General features: G+C 44.1%; 2 protein-coding genes across 5 annotated transcripts in view; both read right to left on the bottom strand.

The window, feature by feature from the left end:
- Nucleotides 1-27,651, bottom strand: part of DMXL1 (Dmx like 1) — a 262,636-nt gene that overhangs the window by 31,710 nt on the left and 203,275 nt on the right. The gene's annotated exons all lie outside the window — the stretch shown is intronic.
- Nucleotides 1-27,651, bottom strand: part of TNFAIP8 (TNF alpha induced protein 8) — a 122,846-nt gene that overhangs the window by 33,356 nt on the left and 61,839 nt on the right. The window contains exon 1 of one of the 4 annotated variants that reach the window (XM_067731514.1): nt 5,524-5,676. The exons of 2 other annotated variants lie outside the window; for them this stretch is intronic. In XM_067731514.1, coding sequence (XP_067587615.1) covers nt 5,524-5,560 — 37 coding nt within the window. In that variant the 5' untranslated portion in view covers nt 5,561-5,676. Of the gene's footprint in view, nt 1-4,824; nt 5,066-5,523; nt 5,677-27,651 lie in introns of those variants that run through there. One more of the 4 variants, XM_067731512.1, reaches the window with a different exon arrangement.

The following is a 27,651-nucleotide window of genomic DNA, read 5'->3' as shown; positions in this document are numbered from 1 at the left end:
GGAGGCCAAGGCCACAGTGAGGTCCTAATCAGGAGATGCTTAGCTGCATTTCCTGATGCATTTTTCAGAGGCTAATTCTTTTTGTGGATCTGTGAGCTATCCGATATACTTTCAATACCTTCTTCAGCTCATAACAGCAGGAATCAACTTCCATCCCTTTCAACCAAGAACCCTGATGACAGAAGTAGTTATTGTAATCAGGAGGGTACAAACGCTGAGGGCTTGAACCAAGGCAGGGGCCAGGAAGATGAAGAGAAGGAGATGCGTTCAACAGGTAATGAGGAGGATGAAGTACCAGGTGGAAGCTGAAGATAAAGGAGAGCGTAGGGTCAAGGACAACTTGTAGATTTGTAGTTTGGAAGCCAAAAAGAGTGCAGTGATATTCAGTGATGACACAAAAGGAGGATCAGATTTGTGAAGAGTAGGAAATGATGGGCTCAGTGTAGACCTGTTGAATGGGATACCTATTTGACATTCACTAAAGCATGGTGTTTACCTGGACTCACAGACATAGAAAACAAACTTATGGTTACCAAAGGGGAAAGTGGGTGGGAGGGTTAAATTAGAAGCTTGGGATGAACTACTATATATAAAATAGATAACCAACAAGGTCCTATTGTATAGCACAGGGAGCTATATTCAATACCTTATAATAAACTATAATGGGAAAGAATGTGAAATATATATGCATACTGAATCACTTTGCTGTACACCAGAGACTAACACAACATTGTAAACCAACTATACTTCAATTAAAAAAAAAAAGCATGGTGTTTACCAGGCAGCTGGCTGTACAGATGGCTCTTAGAAAAGCCCAGGCTGGAGGTCTAGGAGATTAGAAAGAAACAGCTAGAAAAAGGAAGGGAAATCAGGAGAGTGTAGAGGCATAGGAACTAAGGAAGGAGTTTAGGACTGCAGGGACACTGGTCTTCTAGTGTCAAATGCTGCAAAAAAAGGTCAAGATCAGGACGAAAATGTGAATGCTGGGTCACTGGTCACCCAGCACCTCGGAAATCACTGGTGACTTGGGCAACTTCAGTGGAGTAGTGGAGAAAAAGACAGATTTCAGTGGATGACGGATGACAAAGAGTGAGAAAGTAGGAACCATGCAAAAGGTTAAAAAAAAGAAAAAGAAAAAGAAAAGCAGGTTCATTTTAAAGGAGAAATAAGTGCCTAAAATTAACAAAGTACTGAGGATTACCTTTAAAAAATGAAGATCATTCATTCATTTTATAAATACTGAATGATCACCTCTCACTGTATAGGTCTTGGAGACATAGTGGGGGGAATAAAACAGACAGGGTCTTGCCCTCAAGAGCTTGTGGTCTAGAGAAAGATGCTAAACAACGTGGTGAGTACCAGTGAGGAAAAGATTAGGTGTCCTGAGAGTCGGCAGTAAGGGGATCTTAATTTTTTTTTCCGATATGGGGGCCTCTCACTGTTGTGGCCTCTCCCCTTGCGGAGCACAGGCTCCGGACACGCAGGCTCAGCGGCCATGGCTCACGGGCCCAGTCGCTCCGCGGCACGTGGGATCTTCCCGGACCGGGGCACGAACCCGTGTCCCCTGCATCGGCAGGCGGACTCTCAACCACTGCGCCACCAGGGAAGTCCGGGGATCTTAATTTAAGATGCAGGTTCAGAAAGAGCCTCTCCAAAGACCTGACCAGGAAAAGAGGGTCAGGTGGGGAGAAGGATTTCGGGAAGAAAGACCATCAAGTGCCAACACCCCAAAGTAGGGAGCTTGAGCCCATCTATACACAGAAGGGAAGGAGCCAGGAAAGACATGGGGCCAACTGATGCAGTTAGGTGCCCATGGTGGAAGGAGTGGCCTCCGCAGCAGGAACCACGCCTGTTCCACAGACACCGGGAGGGTGGGTGTGGGTGAAGATGAGTCTGTCAGTTTGGAAGCAGGAAGTTGGGAGGGGGTTGTCTAATGGCTACTGTTTTCTTTGTGAAATAGCAGGCCTGGTGAGGCATGAGAGAGGTGGTGGCAGGAAGTGCTATTATGGGCAACAGAGGAGGGGACCTGGGCTCACTCACAGCTCAACCCTCCCAAAGCAACCCCTCCTTAATAATGGCTTCCTTGCTTTCTGGTACCAAAGCTTCAATAACCAGGACAGAGGAGCCCCGGATTCCTTGATGCCTGACACTAGAAAGAGCTTCTGAGATCTTAACTGCCATTCATTTCCCCTACTTTATAATTAAGTAATTTACTCAACAGGAATCAATTAAATACCAAAAATATGGCCATCAACCCATCTCCTCAGGAAGCCTCCATCCACTGGAAACTGTTGATATCCTTCTTTCAATGGCCTTCCCCAATTTAATAAAGTAGGCTTCTTCCTTCCTTTCTCTTGCTTTCCTATTCATATTATGTCTGGATATCTTAAACTCATTCAGCTTTCAATAAAGTGAGGTCTGTTTTTTTTTTCTCTGTTTAATACTCAAGCACAATCACCTATTCATTTGTAAGGCAAAATTAAATCAATTCTTTAGGAGGTGGCTATTGACCGAGGATGGAGGTTCAGCACTCCTGGCACAGAGTCAAGTACGTCCTAAGCTATGATGGCTTAACAATATCCCCAGTCATTTGCTTCTACATTCACTCACATACACAAATATGTTGGCCTCCAAGGATTTCTGAATCCGACTTGATATTTTTTTCAGATTCAACCCCAAACGAAGTATACTAGTCTCAAACTGTGGTTCAGAATAATGACTTAAAAGTATCTCTCATTACAGCAAATCAGGCATGAAACATCCAATGGCAGTTTTCTTGTAATGCAGACATTGTGAAGAGTTTGTGGTGATCTCATACTAAACGGGACACATTAAGTCCACAAGGAGAAAAAAAAAAGCTAAGGAGTGGGGACAGGATTAGTAAGGATAGAGAATAAAGATAACTGGAGCTATTTAAACAGCATTGTTCCTTTCTGAGTGGTGGTAGCTAAATGGAGGGTTCTAGATCACAGCCAACAACCAGTCTTGCCAGAACTGCCAGGGACACACACACACACACACACACACACACACACACACATATATACACAGACACTCATCCTTTATTTCCAGGCAGAAGCTACCATGATTCCATTTGTTAATGAAGTATTTATTCAATCTCCCTCAAGAGTTATTCCATATCCTACCCTAACTGCCATCAAGTTAAAACTCTAGCACCTCATATTATTTTAAAAGAAACATTCTGAGCTTTCTGTAAAAAGCAGAGGCAGGATAATTTGCTACAGATCTGTAGAATGTAAATGATGGCAAGTGGAGGGATAAGGTAAGGTGGGGTGCACATTACAAGACCTCTTCACACTCCAGTTTTCAGGCTTGCAATGGGTGAGCTAGGAAGGAGAGAAGAATGTGGGTGCTGTTAGAAGAATGTATCATATGCTTTGGGATACTGTTTTCCACTTTCTCCCCACTCCCTTTTTTTCAAAAGAAAAAAAACACACCTGGGAGAAAAATACCAATGTAAGTGCTACTCGTCATTCATAGAAAAGTTCACCACTGGATTCGCTCAGCCCGTTTCCTATTTGCCTCCGACTACTTGTGACTTATGTAAATTGCTGTCTAAAAGACAGAACGGAAAAGCCTCCATCAGGACAGACTCCGCGGCAGCAAGGAAACATTAACCCCCCAAACTCCACATCAAGCTGAAAAACAATGCTCCTGGCTGTCATTTTTCATTCACACCAGCCCCATATTTCTATTAAACAAGCCTGTTTTTATTGACTGCTTCCTTCACACAGCATAATAAAGTAGACGTCAGCCCACACAGACTACATCTTGAAACTCAGGGCTTTACTCTGGGGATGGGACTCAGTAAAAGAAGAGGACAAGTTTCAAAGGCTCTCCCTGACTGGTATCTACCAAATGGGGAAACGATGGGGCTCCTTTCTGTTCCTCACGCTCCCAGAGCTGCTGTGATTGACTTGAAATTTACCAGTTTCCCAAGAGGCCACTTGAAAAGAAAAGAAATTTCACAATCTTGAACAGTCCCCCAACTATCCCTACTCCTACCTCAACTTACAAGAGGACTTTTGTATACATAAAGTTTCAGGAAACAAAGCATACAAACACTCACACACAAATAAACTCCCCGAACTAACAGCAGCGTATAATTGTGTTTTGGTTGGAGCTTTTCCAGCCCTGTCACCCGCTCTCTGTTAGGAGTAAATGAAACCCTCTGCTTTGGCAAAGTTGGAAACGGACAAACTCTCCTCAGTTTCAAGCTGCACAAGGCCTCCCTCATCTCTCAGCCCCCTTAAAGCCTCCAACAAAATAAATTCACTGCTTAACAGCCAACAAGAAAATTAAAACAAAAAACCAACCTATTCCCCAAATAAAGATCTTTCACTTCTCCCCCCCACCCCCACGCAGCTTCCCCTTTTAGCCGGAAACACACCACGTTTCCAATTTCTAAACCCCTTTTTCAAGAGACCCTTGACTCTTAAGGCTCTTCCAGGGGATCCGGCTTTCGGCTGTCCTGATGCAGGCAGGCAGCGCTCTTCCAAGTACATTTTGCGTTCTTGGAGTCAATACTGGGGCTGTTTCGTTTCCAGAGAAATCTAGAAAGCAGCTTTTAGTGGGCTGGCTGAGCTAGGTCCGTCTCTTCCTCCCCTCCCCTTTGAACGGCCGCGGGGTGAGAAGGGTCCAGGATTCGGCACATTCGGCTCTAACTGAGCAGCGAATGCGCAGGGAGAGCTGACAAAGTACCCATCGCGCACTTTTAAACTCCCATCTGCTCCCCTACTCCGCCTTACTTCCACATTCCTCCGCAGAATCTGGCGGGGGCCCCCAGCAAAATCAAACTCGTACCTTCCTTCGATTCTTCTGCTTCGGAGTGCATGGTGTCAGAGTAAGCGGTAGCACAAGCGACTGCCGCTGACATGGACGAGCTGCAAATTTGCTCGGCAGCCCAAACCCGCACACAACGGAAAATAAAAGGAAGGAAAGCCACTAAAATCAAAACCTCTTCGGGGCGGGAGGGCTGGTTCTGGTGCAGGGATTTTCAGGGGGAAAGTTCTGCAAGAGTGACGAATCGCGTCTCAGCTGGGCGGCGGGAGTCCGCCCCCGGGGCGCGCGCCCCAGCCCGTCGCCGGCGACCTGGCGGCTGGTGGCCGGGCGCACGCAGGTGGGGCTGACTTTGTGGAGGGGCCGGGCAGTGGGGTGGCGGCCGCCAAGACCCCGGACGGGCCATGCCTGGTAAATCAATGTGCAGGGAAGAAAAAAGGCCCATCTCGGCGCGCGCTGCTGTTTTACATAAGGCATAAACGCATACGCAGTCCAAAGAATGCTTCTCCATCTTTAGGTTACATTTTTCGACGCCCATTTAACTTTCTGTGTCTTGGGGCTTTATACGCCCAAAATGAAGGATTTTAAAGCTGCTCGGTTTTACACGTTATTTTTGTAGGAAAGCAACGTGGATATTGATCCATGTGCCTGGAAGGTACCTGCTTCACAAGCCCAAGAGGGGGGGCCTTTATCAGAAAGTGGGGTGTAGCCTCCACCCCTTACCTTTGCGCAGGAAAAGGAGACAAGGCGGCTTTCTCATTCCGTATAACCCGGGCGAGCACTCGTACTCAAACCCCAACCCGGGAGAACTAACTCTTCTGCAGTTACGCAAGGGCCATCCCCCAGACTGAGGGGGCGATTCCCTCCCCGCGCTAATAGCAACTACCAGGGATAAATTCCTTCCAAAAAGCCGAAAGAGGAGGCGTGGGTGGGGAGGTAGTCAGGCTTTTGAAATGCTGATAGAATAAAGAGGCTGGAGAGCCTGGAGGACAGATCTCAATTCTGCCCCCTGGTCGGGTCCACAAGCTCCTACAACCGGCTGAGAGGAAGACGTCTTAGCTTTGTGAAACCTTAATTTTTCCTTCGGAGAATGGGAGACCAGAGCTGCCACCGACATACCTGTCTTAATGAGGTATTTTGCAGAGCATTAGTTTTATTACCAATCTAAGGCAACAGGCCCTCAAATAACATACCTGAAAGATCCAATAGGAAACTGTGAGAAAAGTTACATTCTTTTAATAAATATATTTTCCAGCTGCTTTCTTTTTCTTCATTTCCCTTCTTTTTTTTAATATGGGCAAAAAACAAGAAGAGAGGCCCTATAGTAAATTTAATGAAAAGAATATACAACAGATGTAAAGAATCTGAATTAAGATTTAGTTCTGCCATTTATTATTTGTATGACCTTGAGCAAATTATTTAACTTCTCTGGGCCTCCCCTTCCTCATCTGGAAAATGAGGATTAATCAATTTTATTTACTTCACAAATTTATGTTTGGTATTGAAGAAGGTAATATAAGCAAAAAGTGATATGAAAACCATAAAATCCTACACAGATTATTACAAACTACCACCACTATTAAAAGTAAATTTTTGTAAAAGATATTCTTGGGTTTTATTTCAGTATTGGGTTTGAACAGAAAAGAAGTGTTTATGCTGTTCACAAGCAGTGAAGGCTATTATAAATATTAATATAAGACCTAGATATTAAATCAGTTCCTACTGCTGAGTGATTCTAACATGCTTAAGACACCAAGAAGAATTTTATCTCAATTCTACTAAAAGGGCAGGATGATGAGAGGAAGACATAGCCAGTCAGAAAGGAGAAAAGAGGAGAAACATCTGGAAAATATCAGTATTGTGGAGCCTCCCGGAAACTGACCTCACCACCAAAAGGGTAACAGGCTGCACCCTTCCAAAAATCGCAGTTAAATGCGAGGTCCCCCCTGCCACACATCCTGAGCTGCTAGGATGCATACCTTCACTCTGTAACTTCAGACTTACGGAGGAGATATGAAGGTCATTCTGAACCCAAAGAAAAGCTCCCTTACCGGTCAGAAGCGACCTTTCCTGTCTCATCCAAGGAATCATTCTGGAAGCCTCCCCACCTCACCCCACACCAGCCATCTGTCCTTGCCCTCCCCCTTGGCAGCCCAGACTTCCACAGATGTCAGCCAGGAGCCCTGCAGGATCTCACCAGGGCTGTGAACTACATAAAGATAGTTCCCATTCATCTATAATTGGAGTAAGATGCAACACCTTTTCAAGGTGATGATTACGCAGATTCACGCAACCCAAAGTCTGGGCCCCATCAGCCACAGGAAGGACTCACTTTTACCTTCTTCCTTCAGAAAGTGCCCCCATAAGAATGATTTACGAAATGTCCTCCTGCAAGTCCAATTACGTACAAACCACATAAGGTGTGTTAAAGTACACATCCTAATGTCCGACTTGTTTTACACTGGGTTCACAAAAAGGCCTTCAGCTCCACTCAGTTTAGCCGAGGAGAACAACTGCTGAATGAGCAGTTCAAGCGCTGCTGTGTCAGCCTCCTAATTCAATTTAGAGCCGTTTTAGCAGCTAGGTTGATCTTTGAACTTTCGCTGGGATCCTCAGGAAACCTGGCAAAAAACTTTTGTATTTAAATGCAGTCCAGAAGTCACCTTGGGGAACAATGTCCTGATATAGCTCAAGTGCAAGGCATGCTCAGTCTATTTTAAAAGATTGTATCACAGCCTCTCTCCATCTTGTCCTACCCTCCCCCCCACCCCACTCCCCAAAAACCACTCTTCTTTAGGATCCAAAATTCCAGATATTCTAGGACCTCTCCATAAGAAAGTGTCCATGTCCTTCTCAGAAGTTCTACAGAAGTGTGTTTCACTGTTTGTAAGCATTTATTTCTTTGTTTTGTGGTTAACTGTAAATTTATCTAAATCTCCTTAACCGCCTAAAAGAAGAAACCAGCTGACTGTGTTAGTAAAATAAGGTATTAGTTCAGTGTCTGCCTCTAATTAGCTCTTTCCAACTTCTTATTTCACTCCTCTGAACTACAACTGTATAATATATGACACGAGGATGTCGGTTAAAATGGTGTATATATTTTGTATGTGTTCTATGAAATCATCAAAAAAACTACCCAAGGGTTTCTATGTTTATTTTTTCCACAACACTCTCTGTATACTAGCCTAAAAATAGTATCTATTCAATAAATATTCACTGAATAAGAAAAAAAAGATATTGTGTGGATAAGGATGTGCCTCAGTCACCTGTACAACTTGAAGCTACACTGCCCCCCTCCCACCAAAGAATGGTGACAAAGGGCAGCTGATTCTCTGGGGTTTCCCTGGTTGTCTACGGCAACAGACAGATACTAGGTCGGTCACTTCGTCTTGATTTTGCTCTGTTTTAAAAAGGAGATTACTTTTTAGCCCTAGTAAATATGCTCCAGTACATCATAATGATTTGTTGTCTGGTGTAAGTGCAACCTGTTCACTTCTGTATGTTTAAGAAACACTCCACCACCTCTTAGTGTGGCTTGGAATACGCTCTGAAGTCACAACAACAATCTCTTACAGACCACCTGATACAAAATAGCAACTAAGTTAGCAGCACTTCTCATTTAATACCAAACTGCTTTTAAATACTATGTTGAACTTCTACCCATGTCCAACAGTGGCTCTCCCACCTTCTGTATCAAGACGGGAGAGTTACAGTGCTGGCTAAGATTCTGTTTTTTGTTTGTTTGGTTTTTTTTCATTCAGTCAGTCATTATCGAATATTTACATGTGTCACATGTAAAAGGGCTCTGCTCACATGGAGCTTACTGGCATAATTTTGGTAATTTTGACCAGAGACTTAAAGAGTTCAACCTTCCAAGTGATCTTGGCTCTAAGGAAGGTTTATTAACACCACCTCTCAACTGAACTTTATACAGAACAGCAGAAACATCTCCTCTTAAATTATACCTCAGTAAAGCTGTTGGGAAAATGCCTGGGCTTTGGACCTTTTGCTTACAGTGGCCCAGATGTCTGCTAAGAACAGAGGAGGGCAGCAAGTGTTCAGATTTACACAGAAGAGAAGCCAGCAGAATTGGGAAGAGAAGGTACAGTTCATTCAGGAGGTACCACATACTCTGCTCCCATTCAAGAATGTTGTAAGTTCTCTGCAGTGAAAAAGACTAAGCATCTCTGTCAATTTGTTATAGACTTAATGGCTTCTAGGTCATAAGAATACCATGCTACAGAAATGGTCATTCCATCAATATTTTTATTTCTACCCTGCTGACAAGAGGTTGAATCTGTATAAACAACATTTTAGGTCGGGGGAAAAAAAAGAGTTGTTTACTTGGTATAAAAAGTGGCTTTCTGAAAAAAAAAAAAAAAAAAGTGGCTTTCTGGGCTTCCCTGGTGGCGCAGTGGTTGAGAGTCCGCCTGCCCATGCAGGGGATGCGGGTTCGTGCCCTGGTCCGGGAGGATCCCGCATGCTGCGGAGCGTCTGGGCCCGTGAGCCATGACCGCTGGGCCTGCGCTTCTGGAGCCTGTGCTCCGCGACGAGAGGGGCCACAGCGGTGAGAGGCCCGCGTACCACACACACACAAAAAAGTGTTTTTCTTCTATTTGACTTTGAGGTTTTCCTCGCCTTTTCTTCAGTTATTTATGTCTACACCCTTGAGAGTCTTTAAAGGCTTTCATGATCTATGTATAAAGTTGGCTTTCAATCCCTCTCCTCACAGAAGGATCTGTGTTCTTGGTCTCACCTGGTTAGGGCTGCAGGCTTTGCATCCTTCTTCTCCTCCTCAGACATTCTCTTGTATTTAACCTTCCAAAAGAGGGGTGGGGCTAAATGGGTGTCTCGCCAGAGCCCCTGCCTGGCCCAGGTGATCTCACTCTTCTTCCTTAAGAAAGTTTTATTTACCGAAAGTGGAGAAAGGGCCCTGCAAATGACAGTGGAGGTTCCTTACACACCTTCTCAGGAGGCCAAGCCCTGAGCCTCAAGTGGCCTCCTGCTTATGCACTGCTGGTACTGGGATGAGGTGCAGGAGATTGGGAGGCAGGGACAGAACTGCTGTGAATCAAGGAAGAAGGCTGAGGATAAGTGTGGAGATGGAGGATGGGGAAAGCTGCCTCCCAGGGCCGTGCCTGGGAGTCTGAAGTTTGTTCTGGGTAAATCCTCTCCTCATTCTTCCCTATGGCATTTTCAGTGTATCCTCCAGGCTCACTAATGCTCTGGGTGTGAGTGGTTAATTCTGAGGGAATGGGAAGAAGTGCTGACATCTGAAGTGAGCGCACACAGGGAGACAACAATACATCTGGGAGAGACTTGTTTCCTAGACTATCAGTGTTTGCTTTTATTTCCTAGACTATCAGTGTTTGCTTTTATTTCCTGGACTATCAGTGTTTGCTTTTATTTCTCTCCTAAGAAATCTTCCTTGCTAAAAACTTTTAGCAGATGATGAAACACACACACACACACACACACACACACACACACACACACACACACTCAAAATCAGGTCCGAAAATACTATCTGAAGAATTTATGTCTTTGGGTCTTTCTTTTGTAATACTTAGCTATGATGCCTTGCGTTTATATATGTTTTATTCAGACTTCTCAGTTAGTTCCCTTGGGTCACTATACTCATTTTACAGATATGTAATTAAAGAAAGGGAGGTTATAAAATTTGCTCAAGGTCACAAAACTAAGTAATAATGTTTTTGAGACTACAGTAAATGCAAACCAGGCCTCCTGTTTCCTATACCCAGACTTTCTCACTCTATTAAACTACTCACGTAAAATTCAAGTCTTTTATTTTGCAGAAGAATAATTCAAAGATTGCTATACTGGAAGATTCTCAGAAAGTTTGAGCTGGTCATGATTCTAGGATGGAATGCTCAAATCACTCTGTTCAAATGCTTAGATCACAGCCTCAAATCAAAGCTATTCCATTCCTGATATTCAATGCTTTAAATAAACCATAAGTTTAATAGCGCCTATTTATTCAGCCACATGAAACTACAGGTCTTTTTGTTTTGTTTTGTTTTGTTTTTGTGGTACACGGGCCTCTCACTGTTGTGGCCTCTCCCGTTGCAGAGCACAGGCTCCAGACGCGCAGGCTCAGCGGCCATGGCTCACAGGCCCAGCCGCTCTGCGCATGTGGGATCCTCCCGGACCGGGGCACGAACCCGTGTCCCCTGCATCGGCAGGCGGACTCTCAACCACTGCGCCACCAGGGAAGCTCTTTTTTTTCTTTTTTAAAGTAGAAGTTCGCTCAGGACCCTGACTAAACCTCCTTGGATGTGAGGCTGCCAGGAGCAGAGAAGAGAACACCAGACTCAATGTGGGAGAACTGGGCCTAATTACCACAAACTCAGTAAGCACTGCCTCATTTACATTAGGACTTTATTTTTCTATTCATTCTTCTATCACTTTTCTTCTAAAAATCGGCAAGCCATTTAAGCTCTCTCAGCTTCTGTTTGCACATCTGTAAAATGGGGATAACGCCACTTATTTCACAAGGAGCAACAATAAAAATATGAGTCAAGAATGTGACGAAGCACTGAAAATTATGAAGTCCCCCTCATCCCTGTTGCAAATACTTTCATGAATAAGGCCAGATTATTTTAGGTTGTGGAGCATCTATTTGGAAGCCCTAGATGCTGGCCCTACAGAAGTTCCAGATAGGTGTGGCAATTTAATGTGTGTGGTCCAGCGATGGAAAGTGAAAATAAAAGGGCCGAACCTCACTGTGCCCAGGTTAATGGGGTCAACACGGGATAACCTGAGAGGGGCTACAGAAGGGATTCGCCAGGAAGAAAAGAGGCAGGGCTGAGACTGGACCCAGAAGGCCGTGCCACACCTGACCTATGCATCCCTGGCTTATCTTCAGAAAAGGAGCAGGAGGAAAACGTGATCAGTGATCATAGTCACAGAAACTCAGGCTTGGAATCGACCTTAGAGGTCATTTACTCTAATCCTCTACCTGGCTGTGAAGCACTCTCCTAGACATGTCACAGGCAGCAAGCATTCATCCAGAATCTCCTTGATTACTTCTATTAACAGAGACTCACTCCTTTAACAGGGTCCCACTTCCTCTCTAATCATTAGAAAGTTCCTCCTTATAATGAACTGAAATTCAAGTTTAAGGGCAGTACTATTCAAACTACTTCCACTCTAACCACTACCTTTACTGCTTACTGCAAGGAAATAATTTTATGAGGAGATAAACAAAGATTTTTTTAACTGAAATTTCTCTTTCAACAGCCTACTGGAGACCCCCTCGTATTGGCTGGTAATTGCAGTAGAATGCAATGTGAGACAGTTATGCAACTTTCCAGGGCTGGCCACACATCTGCTATTGATTATCATGAAGTATTCAGAAGCAAGCAGCTTTGCTTGAGGCGGCAGCAGTGACAACCTCTTTCTCTTCCGTGTGTTCACTCTAAGGGGGTAGAAAAGGATGCCAAGACAGGTTGGGTAGTGTCCCTACGTGATCACATCTGAGCAGTTAAGATCTTTATCGGGGTTTCTGACCAAACTTTTGAAATCCATAAGAAAACGGAAGTAGTGCTCATATGTGGAATTTGGACCATAGACTCCTGGTCTGAGATCTGTTTGAAAGTCTAATCCATTCCAAGTTGTCATATTTGGAGTTTAACATTGAGTTTCTGACATGGGTAGATTCTCTATTAAGTTAATATTCGTGCCAACTCGTCACTGTTTAAGAGACAGAAAACGCTGGGAGGTGAAGCTACAGGGCTAGACAGGCTTGCCAGTGAAAGTAGCCAAGGCTGAAACTCAGCAGACAAACTCAGCAGGTGATAAAAATGTGAACCAAAGCAGAACTTATCCAAACAGGGTTTCAGGAGGAAAAGGGAGGTTGTTTTGCAGGTAGCACTGAAAGGCATGGATCAGAAGTTTTTCCTTTTGAATAGGTCAGATTACAAAACTTAAGTTATTCAGCTTCTCCTTAAAGAGCTATAGAAATATGTAACAGTTATGATTCACAAAATTGTAAACATCACCAAAATGAATGTATTTTCTGGGAAAGTGGTGACGTGAACAGTATACCTGCCTACCTACCTAAAAAAGGTCTTATTAAGTCCATTCGTTTCCTCGTAGAAACAAAAGAAAGCTACAAATCACTAACTTCTTAAATTTGAAAACTATTTCAATAGAATTTTTACTACTGAATTCAGCAAAGCCCCATCGCATGCCATTTAACTTTCTCAAATTCAATTATGTACCATCAGCCCAAAACAGACAGAAAGAGAGAGAAAAATAATAACCTAAATGGTGCATCAGCCACCATGAAATGATTTTATGCTGAAGAGTAAGCATGAGATGGAGCTGGGGCTTTGCTGGTCCCTCTCTGACCCTTGTCTCTGCATTGCCTCTCACACTGGGGGCATCTCATACACTGATGGTGAATGTCGTGGTTAAGGCTATGCATGTTTTTTTTAATGTCAAAGTACCTCTAAAGACAAGGCAACTATCCAATCTAGTCCGAAGGAAACAGGAACTTGTTCCAATGCTGGAGGAAACACTTACAATAAGTCCTATACTTACTGGAAGATGGTATGTTATTCTCCAATCTGGTAACTTCCTAAAAGATTTTCAGAAACAATATTGACCCTATACAATTTTTACATTACACCTGACTCTTCTGTACTCTTAACCAAATCGGTACCTCAGATTCTCGTATGTTAGAATGATGTGGTCAGAGTTGGTGAAAGAGACTCACAATTTGAGCCCTGAGATCCTCAAATTGTGTGCCATGGTGCCTGAGAGCACTACAGCAAACTCGAGGGGGTGTTGCAGGATATTTTAAATTTTTGAGGAAGACATAGCATTATTTAACATCTCTCAGACACTGCGTGAACTAGTAGTTCAAGCCAGTTCACAGTATAACATTAGACTGTTATATTTCTTTGGATGAGAGCATTACTTTGCAAAGCTGGGTTGTAGGCACTTGCTGTACTTAAAAAGCAAATATTATGTGAAAAGTAACGTGAAACAGGAAATTAGGATAGTGGAATACAATCTGATTTCAAGGTTTTAAGAAGTTGTGTGTTGGCCAGTGATCAATTTATTGCCTCACAGCTCCAATTCACCCTCTGCAAAAATAAAGATGGAACTTTACATATTTTTTCTCTTGCCAGCTGGTTCTACCCTAAGCTTTGTCAGTGGGGTGCCATGGAGAGACATTACAGGAAGAGGAACTTTTGTTTCCTGGTTCTGGTGTGCTCTTGCTGCAAGCTGCCACAAGCATACATGGCTTCTCCAGCCCCCAGTTCCTGCAATGCAGGTACCTTCTTCAGCAACTGGCCCCTGCTGTACATGGTGGTCAGCACCAACCAGCCTCCAGCAGCTTCTGCTGGCGTCCCCCTTAGGTGGTTTTGTAGCAGAGCCCCTCCAGTGGGAAACCTCCCCATGAACAGATTTCCTCGGCATCCTAGAGGATGGATTTCCAGCAAGTTCTACCAGCACAGCGCTACTGTGACTTCTCTGCCATCCAAGGTGCCAAGGCTAGCCATCCTCTCCCCAACAAGGTCCACAGTAGAAGAGAGAGCAAGTTTGGGTTTGGTGCCTTGTTTCAAACCCAGGGGAAGAGGCTGCTCTTTATATTTGTTATTCCTCTGTTCTTCAGAATTCTCTTTACTTCCTAACAGCCAACCCTCATCAAAATGAATATTTCTTTAAAAATTTTTTTTCTTTCTTACTACTGTTTTCAATTGTGGTGAGATGCACATCACATAAAATGCACCATCTTAGACGTTTTTAAGTGTACAGCTCAGTAGTATTAAGCACACATACATTGTTGTGCAAGCCTCACCACCATCCATCTCCAGAACTCTTTTCATCTTGCAAAACTGAAACTCTATACTCATTAACACTAACTCTCCATTCTTCCCTCCCCTCAGCCCCTGGCAACCACCATCCTACACTCTCTCTCTCTGAATTTGACTACTCTAGGTACTTCATGTACGTGCAATTACTCAGTATTTGTCTTCTTTGTGACTGGTTTATTTCACTTAGTTAGTGACCTCAAGGTTCATCCATGTTGGAGCATGTATCAGAATTTCCTTCCTTTTTAAAGCTGAATGATATTCCACTGTGTGTATGTACCACATTTTGTTTCTTCCCTTCCTCCATCAATGGACATTTGGGTTGCCTCTACGTTTTGGCTATCATGAATAATGCTGCTATAAACATAGGTATACAAATACATGTTCAAGTCCCTGTTTTCAACTCTTTTGGGTATATACCCAGAAGTGGAATTGCTAGGTCGAATGGTAATTCTACTTTTAAGTTTTTAGGAGCCCCCATACTGTTTGCTAGCGAATATTTCTTTATATTAAACTTTCCTGTTCAAATTATCATGTGCTTTATCTCCTGACTGGATCCTGACTGAAACGTGCAAGGCCCAACAGATGCACCCATTCCATTAGTAAGTAACTGGTGAAGAATGAAATAAAAACATTATTTTTTAACCTTTCAATTTATGTGTATTATTTTTTCACATGGCTACAAAGTTAATAGTACATAACTACTTATTAAGTTATTGGGACCTAAGCACTTCATAAGTGAAACTGCTAGGTACTTCTTGTATCCTAGAAATAATATGAAAAAATTACTGAGACACTAAGGGTTCCATGAGTAAAGATGTTGGGAACCTTTGCTCCGGCCTATATGTTTCCAGCTGCCCTTAGGACAAGTCTGCTTGGAAGGTTCCTTAGGCTCACCTTGGAGGGACACTCACCTAGGGAGTATCCTTATACTTGAAGGCACAGATAGATCCCTCCCCCACCCCCAGCATCTTGGTTTTCTTCATAATATTAAATTCGTTCTTACTTGGGCAATGATGGCTAGAAACTTATGATTATCATTGACTCAGGCTGCTTTGTGTCCCCTTATTTCTAATCTAAGTCCCACAGTCAAAATGTTTCCCGAATAGGCCTTTTTCCCCTGCGTTCCCACAGCTGTTAGTCTAACTATCATCGCTAGCTGGTATTATCTAACAGATTCAAGCTGATTTCCCTTAAATGAGACCATGGGTTGAAAATTCAAATGCCCACTGAGGCTAGAAATACAATGATTCGTACCTGCCACAGTCCCTGCACACACGAAAGCAGCTGAGCTAAGCAGGCTATGGGCCAGGTGCCCAGGATGCCAGCTGGAACAACAACCTCCCTCTCCCAAAGAAAGCGCTGGCAATGCAAGTGAGTGTAAATGACGCTACTAGTGGCAAAATCATGACTGCTCCCCACTCCATACACAAGTACACATGAATGATTTGAAAAGCAAGTAATCATTCAGAAACTTTGACAATTGTTTCCATTAACTGGAAATTACTGGAAACAAACCTTATGACACATCTTGTGCAGCCACACTGTTGGAACAGGCTGCAGTCTATTTTTTCTGCTGTTACGCTTTTTTTTTTTTTTTTTTAACCCCAAAGCCTAGTTCAGGTCTCAACTCCTCCATAAAGCCTACTGAAGCCCACAGTGAACTTAACTTCCACTGTGAACTTCTAACACACTTAAAGCTGATACTCTGGATGTTAGCTGTCTTCTGAGGCAGATTTGTAAGCTATTTGGAACATAAGATTATATCTTGTGGGGTTTTTTTTCTCCTTTCTAGAGAGTAGAACACACTGGATACTGTGAAGGCACTATATAACTAATAAAACAATCATTCAATCATTTCATAATATTGAATTATGACAACATGTAAGAATAAGCCTAATTTCTCCTTACTCCAAAAGTATGTTACAAGGAACTGTGTACATAAATATCTGTTATCTTCAAAGACAGAAAACAAGAAAATTTGCATTGCATCTGGAGAACTGAGGCTGGTAATCTACAACAATCCAAAACTCTATCGGATAAAAAGCCAAGAAGAAAATAATTCTGACAGCTGCAAACCTTCTGTTTTACAACATGCACAGAATGGAGGCATTTCCTCTTAACATCCTCATAAACAGAGTGCTGAGCAAATGCAAACAGCCCCAGTAGAAGACACTGGAGTCTAGGCTTCAACTAATGGATTGTGCTTATCTTTATAGAGGCAACCTCGCCAGCCCCCTAGCAAACCCACCACAGTTGTCCTAGGAGCCATGAATAAGATGGATTGAACAAAATTTCATTTCAGTTGATGGAATTTCCAGGGCCAGCAAGGTACCAGCAGAAGCTGCCCACTTTAAAAGAGCAGCGGCCTCACCTTCCTCAGAGTGGGAATGCTGTTTCCTTTAAATTAAGAACTAACATCCGGCACTGGGCCACCTGAATAATATATACTAATAAATCCCAGAGGAGAATTCCAGACACCTCTTTTACTCAAGGCATGACCTCGTCTGAGGTGATAAACATTCTATTAAGCAAGTCTCTTAGGAGCAAGTTTTCCCTCAGAGGCTGTTTGCACTTACAACATGCTCTGTTTTCTGAGGCCAATTTGGGATCCACTGTTGCACAACATGTAATTAATTTTGCCATCTGTTTTCTTGACGGATGGAATTAACCTGTGAATGTAGAAAGGCAGCACTTTTGTTGTCCCAAACATCCTGTTATCTGGACCAGAGGAAGGAAAAAGTATCCCACTTGGCCATAGCCCCAAATTCTGAACCAGCAACCCAGTTTAGTACCAAACAACTTATGTGTTTCAATTAAGCTATGTCTTAATATCATCAGCAATAATAAGTATAATTTATCAAACACCTACTATGTGCTAGGTATTATGCCACACACATTACAGAATGTATCTCCACTCTTACGATATCTCAGCAAGGTGGTATTTTCTAGCTCTTGCAGTGCTTCTGTACACATCACCATTGATCCTCATGATAATCCTGTAAGGAAGGAATCTTGGGTATTACTGGCTCCATCTGCTTCTGAAGATGATACGGATCCTCAGAGAAATAAGTGGCTGGCCCAAGGTCACTTAGCTAGGACTGAATGTGAACTGAGACTGGAATGCGGGTCCCTCGACCTCATTCCATGCTACTTTCTTATACCTTAGGATGTGTCTGAATAAGCAGAGCACAGATCATTTTAATTCAAGGCAACTGTGCCATACGCTCCAAAAGAAGAGGAATATAGTGCAGTAAGAGAGGTCAGACAGCAAAGCCAACCCAGAGGCTCTGAGCCTGGCTGACTTGGAGGAGGAGGGAGCCAGACATGAATAGAAAAGGGCAAGTCCAGAGGAGGAACAGATGTGGCAGGGGGAATGTGGTTCCACTCACACATCTGAGTCTGAGTCAGAGCAGGACAACCAGTGTGGGGATGTGTTCTTCTACCAGACCAATTTCCCAGACAGCCAGGGCCCTTCAGGGAGTCCTGCTGTTTCTACAGGCCTCACAGCCTTTGATGAAAATATTTCTATAACACATTGCATAGGATATCTCCTCTTCACTAAACAAAGGCTGTGGAACATACTTTATTTTTTTCCTACAAAATAGACTACTGTTGTTAATTACACTATTCTCTAACATATATATGGACCTACATTTTTCACTAAGTCTTGCCTAATAAATATATCCTTTTTTTTTTTTTTTTTTTGCGGGCCTCTCACTGTTGTGGCCTCTCCCGTTGCGGAGCACAGGCTCCCGACGCGCAGGCTCAGCGGCCGTGGCTCACAGGCCCAGCCGCTCCGCGGCATGTGGGATCTTCCCGGACTGGGGCACGAACCCGTGTCCCCTGCATCGGCAGGCGGACTCTCAACCACTGCGCCATCAGGGAAGCCCAATTGTGTCCTTTTTCATTGTCTTTACACCCGGTCAACAATTCCTACCCAATCTCAAGAGACAAGAAGAAGCATGTGATCAACATTTCACATTCTTTTTAACTGCTCTATAAAGCCTGTCCTAATACATAGATCTACAGACAGATGTAACTCTCTTAATACAGGAGAGTAATGTTTCACAGGTGAGAGGAGGGACATTGGGTTCTAAAATCAGTAAAATGAAATTGCAAATGGTTAAAATTATCTTGAAAATTTCTTAAATGGCCTGCAAAGCATAGTACCATCTACAGTTTTGTATCTACACAATACTTATCAATTCCTCTCTTAGGCTGTGTTTCTCTACAGTTGCCAGTCAGACGTTAAGTTCTTCCTCCATAATGATGATAAAATCATCACCGCCAACTTGCCTGTTCTCCTGAACAACGTGTTTCCCATTCTGTTGGTGGTCAGAACCCTTAAAACTCATATGTTCCATTGGTTTCATCCATAGGTGACCCTGACTTGTTCAACATAAGCAATGCAGAGGGCTTCTGCTTGGTCATGAGTGGCTGAATGGGAATGGTCAGGATTTCCTGACACCTGTCTTCTTCTTCAGAGTCAGATGTCACTTCTTATTGACAGTATCTAACAACCGCTCTACATCTTCTAATTGGAGGTCCAAGGGACTTAGGGAGAACCAAAGGTTGATGGAAGAAGTCAGGGGTTCATCATCTGTTCTAGACAAAGCTGAAGACGTCACTGTTCAGATGTCATCTTCATTTATGTAGTTCTTCATTCTACAAATATTTATTGAGCATTCACCGTGTACAGGTATAAGGCAAATGGTGTAGATAAAACAACCATGGTACCTGCTCTCACAAAGCCCGCAGTACAGTGGGGGAGGGTGAAGAACACTAATTAAAATACAGTATGATAAGTGCAATAGCACAAAAGTAGGGGGTGTTATGAAGACTCAAAGGACAAGTACCTAAATCGGACCTGGGGGAGGGAGTCATCAAGGAAGGCTTCCTGAAAAAAGTGATGCCTAAGCTAAAACTTGAGAGTCAAGGAATTAGCCAAGGAAGGGGAGATGGGAGAGAAAAGAAGGAAGAATGGTTTCAGGTAAAGTTAACAGCACGTTTAACAGTCCACAGGTGAAAGAATAACTGAAAGGAAGATTAAAGAAAAAGCCAATGGATATGAAAATCAACTGGCCACTGGGGATCTTTGAGAAAGACGATAGAGTAACAGAACTAGAGATAAAAGCCAAATTGCAAGGGGTTGCAGAATAAACTGGTATTAAGGTAGTAGAAAAAGGACTGGTGGACTATTCACTTATGGAATCTCACTGAGAAGAGTAAGTTGGAAGAGTACTCTGAGGAGAAAGCAGTGTCAAGAGAACACAACTTTAGCACAGCTTGAATTCAGTGACTTTGCTGAAGGAATATTTAAATTCACAAAGCTCTCCCACTGGCCAATACCAGACACAGGGAAGCTGGTGCCGTCAATCTCTTACAAAAACACATTTGCAATAATTTGCATGGACTCTCACACAAGTTTAAATTATGTTAAAAAAAAAATGAAGTCGAACCCCCTTCTCCAAGCTCAGTGGCTGGTGCTAGCCCAGCAGGTCTTACCTGAAACAGGGCAACACAAGGTGTTATCTCTAAGGCACCTGGGAGGCTCCCAAGCCCCAAATTACCCTCTTAGCACTACAGGAAATACTCTCATTAGAGAGGCGGTACTTTGGGCTAAACTTTGCCCTATTTTCTGTTCTACCATCAGGTTCTTTTAAAAATACAAGCGTATCTTGGAGAGGCCTGTGAATGACTAACATCTAAGAGTAAATGAACTCACTGGTTTCTTTGTTCCTTCACTGGGCATCCCAGGTGGTAGCAGGAATGCAGAAATTAAGAGTGTGGGGAGCAGGGGAAGGGCTGGGGGAGGGGAGGGGGAGGGGAGGGTGGGGGAGGGGAGGGCTGGGAAAAGAGTAAATGCAAGTTTATCCCATCCCCAACTCCACTCTGCTCACTAATCTCCTGCCTGCCTCACCCCAAGAAAAGGCAAAGAGGAGTAAACAAACCCGGCGGACAACTTGCCAGGCAGGTGGGTGAGTTTCAAATGCTTGGGGTTCCTTATCTTTAGTGATGTAAATTTTTCTAATGATGTAAAATACTCAGAATTGTTTTGACGAGATTTCCATCTCTGCTTCTCTAAATTGATTCTGCCTCCAAAGGCCACTGAACCAAAGAAATGATTTTCATTGAGGACATGATTTCTTTTCAAGTATTTGCAATTTGTGGGTAAAAATTATGGCGGCCCACTTACCCCAGTGATAGCCAGTTTTCTAACCTAAGGTAAAAAGCTAAAATCTACTATAAAAACAAAAATACATCGATAAAATCTGGCATCTCTGACGCTGAGCAAACATATCAATGATAACTGAAGTTAGCAGGCTTATAGCCCAAGAATCACAAACTGATAGCCTTAGGACTGAATCCAGCTCAGAGTTTTCTTGGGCCACATAAGTTTTATTTTTCATCTGAACTTCAATGCCTTTAGATGAGAACTGTTCTCTGCAAGTTTGCCACAGGTCTCAACACTTGCAACTGTTCATATAAAGCACTACTTATGCACTGATATTTCTTGCCTGGTTCTTGTAGACATTTGAGTTTGGAACCACCGTTATAACAGACTGATGTTAACAACAACCAACCTCTCCTACTAAGGTAGGGCTAACGTTTCAGAGCGGAGCATGTGTGGGTTGTTGAGTAATAGGATCGCTAAAAAACAATAAACCGGGCTTCCCTGGTGGCGCAGTGGTTGAGAGTCCACCTGCCGATGCGGGGGACGCGGGTTCGTGCCCCGGTCTGGGAGGATCCCACATGCCGCGGAGCGGCTGGACCCGTGGGCCATGGCCGCTGAGCCTGCGCGTCTGGAGCCTGTGCTCCGCAAAAAAACCCAAAAAAACAAAAACAAAAAACAATAAACCACAACAGTGTGCAGCACCACTTGCAATCAGACTCTTAACAAAACAGGAGACTGAAAACACCAGTGGGACTCACTTGTCCCAGGATAAGCCACGTGACCATGGCTTTGAAACCACTTTTGAACAGAAGCATCTGCCACGAGTCACCGACTGATCTCACTGCTCCCACAAGATCCCTGACATCTGGATGGCCCAGAACAGAAGGCTGGCAGCCAAACTCCAAGCCTGTCTTGGCAAAGGAAACAATCCCTCTATTCAGTGAGCTGTGGCTATACCACAGCATCTGTAGGATCCAACTAACAGCACTCAATTTGGAGCAATTCACACCCGGTGCTCAGACAGTCAAGCCACTTGATGGCTATTTGAGACATTTATGGCATGTAATACAGAAACTGGGCCATCACCTGTCTGTCCGTTAAGTGCTGGCAAAGAGGATTTAGGTCCTCACACCGAAACTCATCTCAGTTCCAAATTACACTTCCTATCGCACTATGCATAGAATCCAAGAATCAGAAAGCTAGTGCTTAAAGAAGCCTTTGAGGTCCTGTCAATCTCCTCGTTCCTCAGACTTGTTCACAGTTGAGAAATTAGGTCCAGTGAGCTGATATGACCAGTCCAAAGGCTCATCACACAAGCGTCTTAAGGGGGACTAGAACATAGATCTCTGAGACCTCCACAGTGGAGGTTGTCCTCTCTGTGACCAGCCCCTCAGGGCAGCCTCCGTGTCCTTCTGCAGCCTGGCCCAGTGTTCCTGGACTTGATTTCTGTGACCTACATGGGCATCCAGGTTCGAGGTCGTCACTGGGGTTTGGGTCAAAGCCCACTGATAATAAAGGGGTTCCTCTGCTTTGGTTGGCCTTCTGTGCATGTATTCCCTTGGGGATGTGGCAGGGAATACCGGCTGGCTGGGGACAAGGTTTGGGAGTTTGGAATCCTATACCCTAGCCATGGATTTCATCTACAAAGATAAACGGGCACCTCTTCTATCCCAATTTACTCATCACAAAAGCAGTGTTTTCTTTATATCACCGTGCCTTTCACTCCCTCAAGAGCTCTCTGAATGTTGCTCCAGCCCCATCCCCTGTCCTAGACAGCCATCCTCCTGGAGGTCTCATCTAGCATCAACTACCTGAAACTCCTTATGACTAATTGCCCTGTTTTGTTTATTTGTGTGCAGCTTCAAGGTCTTTACATTATCCAGAGTTCAGTAATATCCATTAAAATAGATAAAATAATCAAATATGGCAATTAAGCGCATATATAGAAAGTGTAAGGGTATTCTTTACAGGGACGTATGGACTTCTTACACAGATTTTTAAAAAAATTTTATATTGGACTCCAGTGTTCTATGGGGTGTATAATTACCATAGGTTGAAGAGCCTGCCTGTAATTAATCTTCTCTAGTTCTTATTCTCATCGCTCAATGCTTACCAGACCAGGTCTGTGTTTGAGAATTTCCCTCTCTGATCTGCAGTACTGTTGTGGTTCATGGACTCTGTATCCTTGTTCTCCCTGATAGCATCTGTGTCATTTGTCACTGGGCGGGGAGAGGGATTGGTAATCCAATACGCCGGGCTCCATTTGCTGTATTAGACCATAGCCAGACACCAAATAAGAAGCAACAGGGAAAGAAAAAAAACACGGTGAAAGGAAGCCTGTGTAGGAGACACCGTGGCCGACTTCCCATCGCTTCCTTCCGCCCGCCTGCCTGCTCCTTGTGGAGCAGCATGTTGTTTGAGGGAGAAACTGACCCCAGCCTCCAGCTCTGAGGTTCAGCCCTGAGCATTTCCGCACAGTCATAGTAATCCCGTCCCCCTCGCCCTAGAGTGACTGGTTTAGGCAACCCAAGCCTAAGCCAATCAACACAGCACATTCTTTACTCAACAAACTGGCTTAAGATTGGGCACGTGGCCCAATCTGGGTCAGTGAGACATCAGAAATGTGCTGGGGGCTTCTGGAAAAGGTCACTCACTCCTCTGATAGAATTACCAAAAGCCAGTTCTCTCTCCTCTGGACACTGTATTGTGGGTGTGAAGTTAGAATTGCTGCAGACATTTAACCAGCATGAAAGAAGCCAGCTGAGGAAGAAAGTTAACCACAGAAGGCAGACTGGAAAAAAAGTGGGTCCTTGACATCACTGCACCGCTAAATCAAATCTCATTCTACTTATGCAACTAATGAAAAATCCACTTTTGTATAAGCCAGTCTAAACTAGGGTTCCTTTCTTGCACAAGAAGAGCCATAACTGATACCACATCGTGGGCCGCAGATGAGGAGCGTGCTTGAGGACTTCTAACCTTGCTGCCAGCCTTACCGTGTGCCCGGTCCCTAAAGGACAGTGGGTAATGGAGGCTGAGGATGCACAGCTGACCAAACCGTTCTCTCCCCTTTCCTCAAGCTTGCTGCCTAACAAAGGCCAGAGTGCAGCCTGGATGCCCCGCCTCCTGCAGGGCTAAGTCCTGTCTACCTGATGGCAGTGGTAGCTGAGAGCAGAAACCTGGGGGGTGGGGGGCGGCGGGGAGGAGATGCTGAGATACCTTAGTGGCACACAGAGGGAGGGGAGCATGAGAGGTAGGACCTGGGTCCCTGGGCATCCTCCTCCACTCCCAGCATGGCCCTGCCCCGCCATCCCTGATGGGACATCTTGATGGGCCTTGTGTGAGGACATCCCTGCCCCGGTGGGGTGGCTGCCTTCCTCACAGGGGCTGAAAGAGCGAGACTTGGAAGGCAGGCAGGACAAGGAACTGGGAAGGTGTGTATATAAAACCTCCAGATCCCAATCTAGAGTCAGGTCAGGCCTACTTTGGAATTTCTCCCAGGAGCTAAGGGTATGGTGAGAAGCTCAGGGACACATTCCTTGAAGGCTAAGAAGTCGTTAAATAGCAGAGAAGGGGCAGATCAACAATGGAAAACACTGGCCTAATAAGGTCAGGCCAGATTTTTGCCTTCGGATGTGCTCAAAGTCCATTTGGGGCTGCTTGTTACAAACACACACAGCACACAGCTAAAACGCTTAGCTTTCCACTGCAGTCTTACAGCTGAAACACTAAATTCTAACAGAAGGACTTTCTGGAAACTGGAGAAATCAGCTAAGTTTTTAATTAGGTTGTCTTTCGAGGCACCTTTGACGCAGCGCTCTCATTGTCTGTCACCCACGTGCAGCAAATACTTGTTCATAAGCCAGAAATGTAGAAATGGTTCTTGTCAAGTTTTCTTAAGGCCCACTTACTGCTCCTAGCAACCTCCACAAAAACACCTGCATTTCTGCATTTGCTTTGTTGTCCTGAGTTTTGATAATGGAATCTCCTCCAGCAAGCACTCCTTCTCAGGTTCTCACCAAAGCCAGCTCCACCAGGAGCATTATTCTCCTCAAGACCAGGAATCAAAGGACCACAGGGGTCCGTGCCCTCTGGCTCCAGGGGGAGACAAAGACTTTAACCACCGAAAGGATTCCAAAGAATGCAACGCTAATGGCAGTGGGGTTTCAGAGCTCATTTAAAGACAATGTACACAAATGAACACATGAAATTACCTTGTTTGGCAAAAAACACACAAACAAACAAAAAAACCCAGAGAGAGAGGGAGAGAAAGTGAGAGAGAAAGTACTATGCAAACAAATATAAATGCAAAATAAGATGATGATATAAATCTCACATTACCTATAGTGGGAGCTTTGCTTTAGGCGGAAAGGAAAGAAAAGAAAGGGCAAGAGATAGGGATGAATTAGTTCTCTCCACAAGATGGGACAACCTTATGCAAAGACCTCATGTTGCTTTGTGCACAAGATACAGGCCACCGTGAGGTGATTAAAGGACATGAGGTGATACGGACCACAGCACAAAGCCATTCTCCTCTAGACTTAGCACTAGTCTGACCTTCATCAGAAAGTGAGATTAGAGGGTTTGGCCTGTGTCCAGAGGACATCTGTCATGAGATCTAAAGGAGATAGACAGAAAAAAAAAAAAAAAAAAAGCTTGAATTGGCTCACAGTAAAGCAAGAATGTTGGGCAAAATTTGTCCAAGTCAAACTGTATTTTATGGTAACCATTTGCTCTCTCCTCAGCTGGTAATTCTGTTTCAAGTTCATTTTAAGTAACATGTAATACGTCATCTTATTAAATTTTATGGAGATGTGTGATACTGAAAACATTTGGGACTATAGGAATTGGATAGGACTATAGGAATTGGATGTTAACTATACCCAATGTTAACTATACCCAATTAACTTAGAAATGAACGTAGGGAGGCTTTACCAGATTGTAGATTCTTGCGTGTAACCACTGGGGAAATCCAAGGATTTATCTCTATACTCAAACAAAGGAAGGCATTTTGGGCAGAGGACTCCTCTGAGTTCAGAGGTCTGATCCTTTCTTGTGTTTGCTGTGGGGCCTCTAGAGGTAGGTAGTTCACGCTGGGGGAACAACCAAACAGCTGCTGGAGGAGCCCCCAGCACTTGGCTTCCTCTTAAACCACTGCACGTGGAAGTCTGGGCCTGTGTGTGTGGTTGTGCACCCCACCCGGGCAGGCAGTGGGCCGTTAGGAGGCAGGTTCCCATCCCGGCTCTGGCACTATCATGCTGAATAACCATGGACGCCTGATTTGATTTCTCTGTCCTAAATTTCATCTGTAAAATGAGAATATTAGACTAAATCAAACAGCTTCTCATCTCATGCCTAGTGAAAGTCAAATTCATCATAGTTGTCCACAACGTGCCACCTTATCGGGCCCCTCACCACCTCTCTGGTTCATTCCCTGTCCTCTTTCTTATCAGTACTACGGCTGTTTCTGGAATACCGTGTCCACTCCCACCTCAGGACCTTTGCATCTGCTTTCCTTCTGCCTGTAATGTTCTTCCCCAGACTATTCACAGATGTGGCTTCCTCACATATTTCAGGTGAGTCTAATATCACATTCTCTGTGAGGACACACAATTACAAATCCTACACACACACACACACACACCCATCTTTATCCTCCTATTCAGCTTAGAAAAATTTTTTTTCCTCCTTAGCACTTAATAGTATCCCACCTACTATATATTTTACTTATTTATTTTATTGTCTATATCCCCTAGTAGAATGTCTACTCTCCAAGGGCAGGGATTTCTCTCTGTTTTGTTCACTGGTGTATCCCTGGTACCTGGAAGAGTCCCTGATACAAAAAAGGAACTCATTAAGTTTTGCTGAATGGATGCATGCACGGGTGGGTGGAAGGGAGGGCAGGAAGAGTACAGCTCTCTACCGTGACTTCCAGCTCTGAGGTCTGTGGGCTGCGGTGTCCATGGCCGAAGGAAGGGCTGTCCTCTGCCACCACTGTACAGGTTGGACTCCATAACCACATGAAACAACAAGCCAACACAGAGACGTACGTGGTGGGCTTTCACTCTGCTGCAGACCCTCTCAAGTGCTGCTTCCGGCACGTTCCATGCTCTGAGCTGCTGAAGGGCCACATACACCCTACAGTCTCAGCAAGACCACGGCCTCCAAACGTTGTCTACAGGAGATTCTTTATACTGGTGCTCAGCTCCATTTTCTAGAGTCAAAATTAATACTTTTGGGGGGAGCACAGTTACATCCAACTCCTTTCTCAAACTCTGCATCTAAAATCCCCAGGGGAAAGAGAAGTAAGCTTCTCTATTGCCAAGATGACCACGCTATTAATTTAACCTGCAATGAGAAGAGGTGGTGATGCTCCCCATGCAGTTCAGCCAGTTCCACTAGATGGCAACATGGTCTGGGTGTGCTGGTATCCACCGCTGACATTTACCAGCCACACAGAAGAGAGAAGCTCCCACACACCCCTCCTGTTCTCTGATACACTTATCTCCTTGCCTCCTCTTCACTTTTAGCCTGGCTATTTTCAACCAATAATTTACGTTTGCTCCTAAATGGTTCGTGCTTACTCATGAATGCATTTAATATAATCGCTCCAGCCTTGGAAGTTTTATGTCCGCTTCTTTCTGCCAAAGTACATTACTTACCCTAACCCCTGCTGTAGAACTCTACCCAAAATTCACTTCTCTCACAAAACCTGCCCAAGCAAACCTGGCTCTGATTCCAACTGTATATATGCCATGATATACAGTCACAGACACATAACCAGTTTTATATATTGGATAGAATGTGCCTATATACATACATAAAGAA

This window comes from Pseudorca crassidens, chromosome 3, assembly GCF_039906515.1.
Source record: "Pseudorca crassidens isolate mPseCra1 chromosome 3, mPseCra1.hap1, whole genome shotgun sequence".
Taxonomy (NCBI): Eukaryota; Metazoa; Chordata; class Mammalia; order Artiodactyla; family Delphinidae; genus Pseudorca; species Pseudorca crassidens.
The sequence above is the reverse complement of the archived record's forward strand: the minus strand, read 5'-3'. Positions and strand labels throughout refer to the sequence as shown.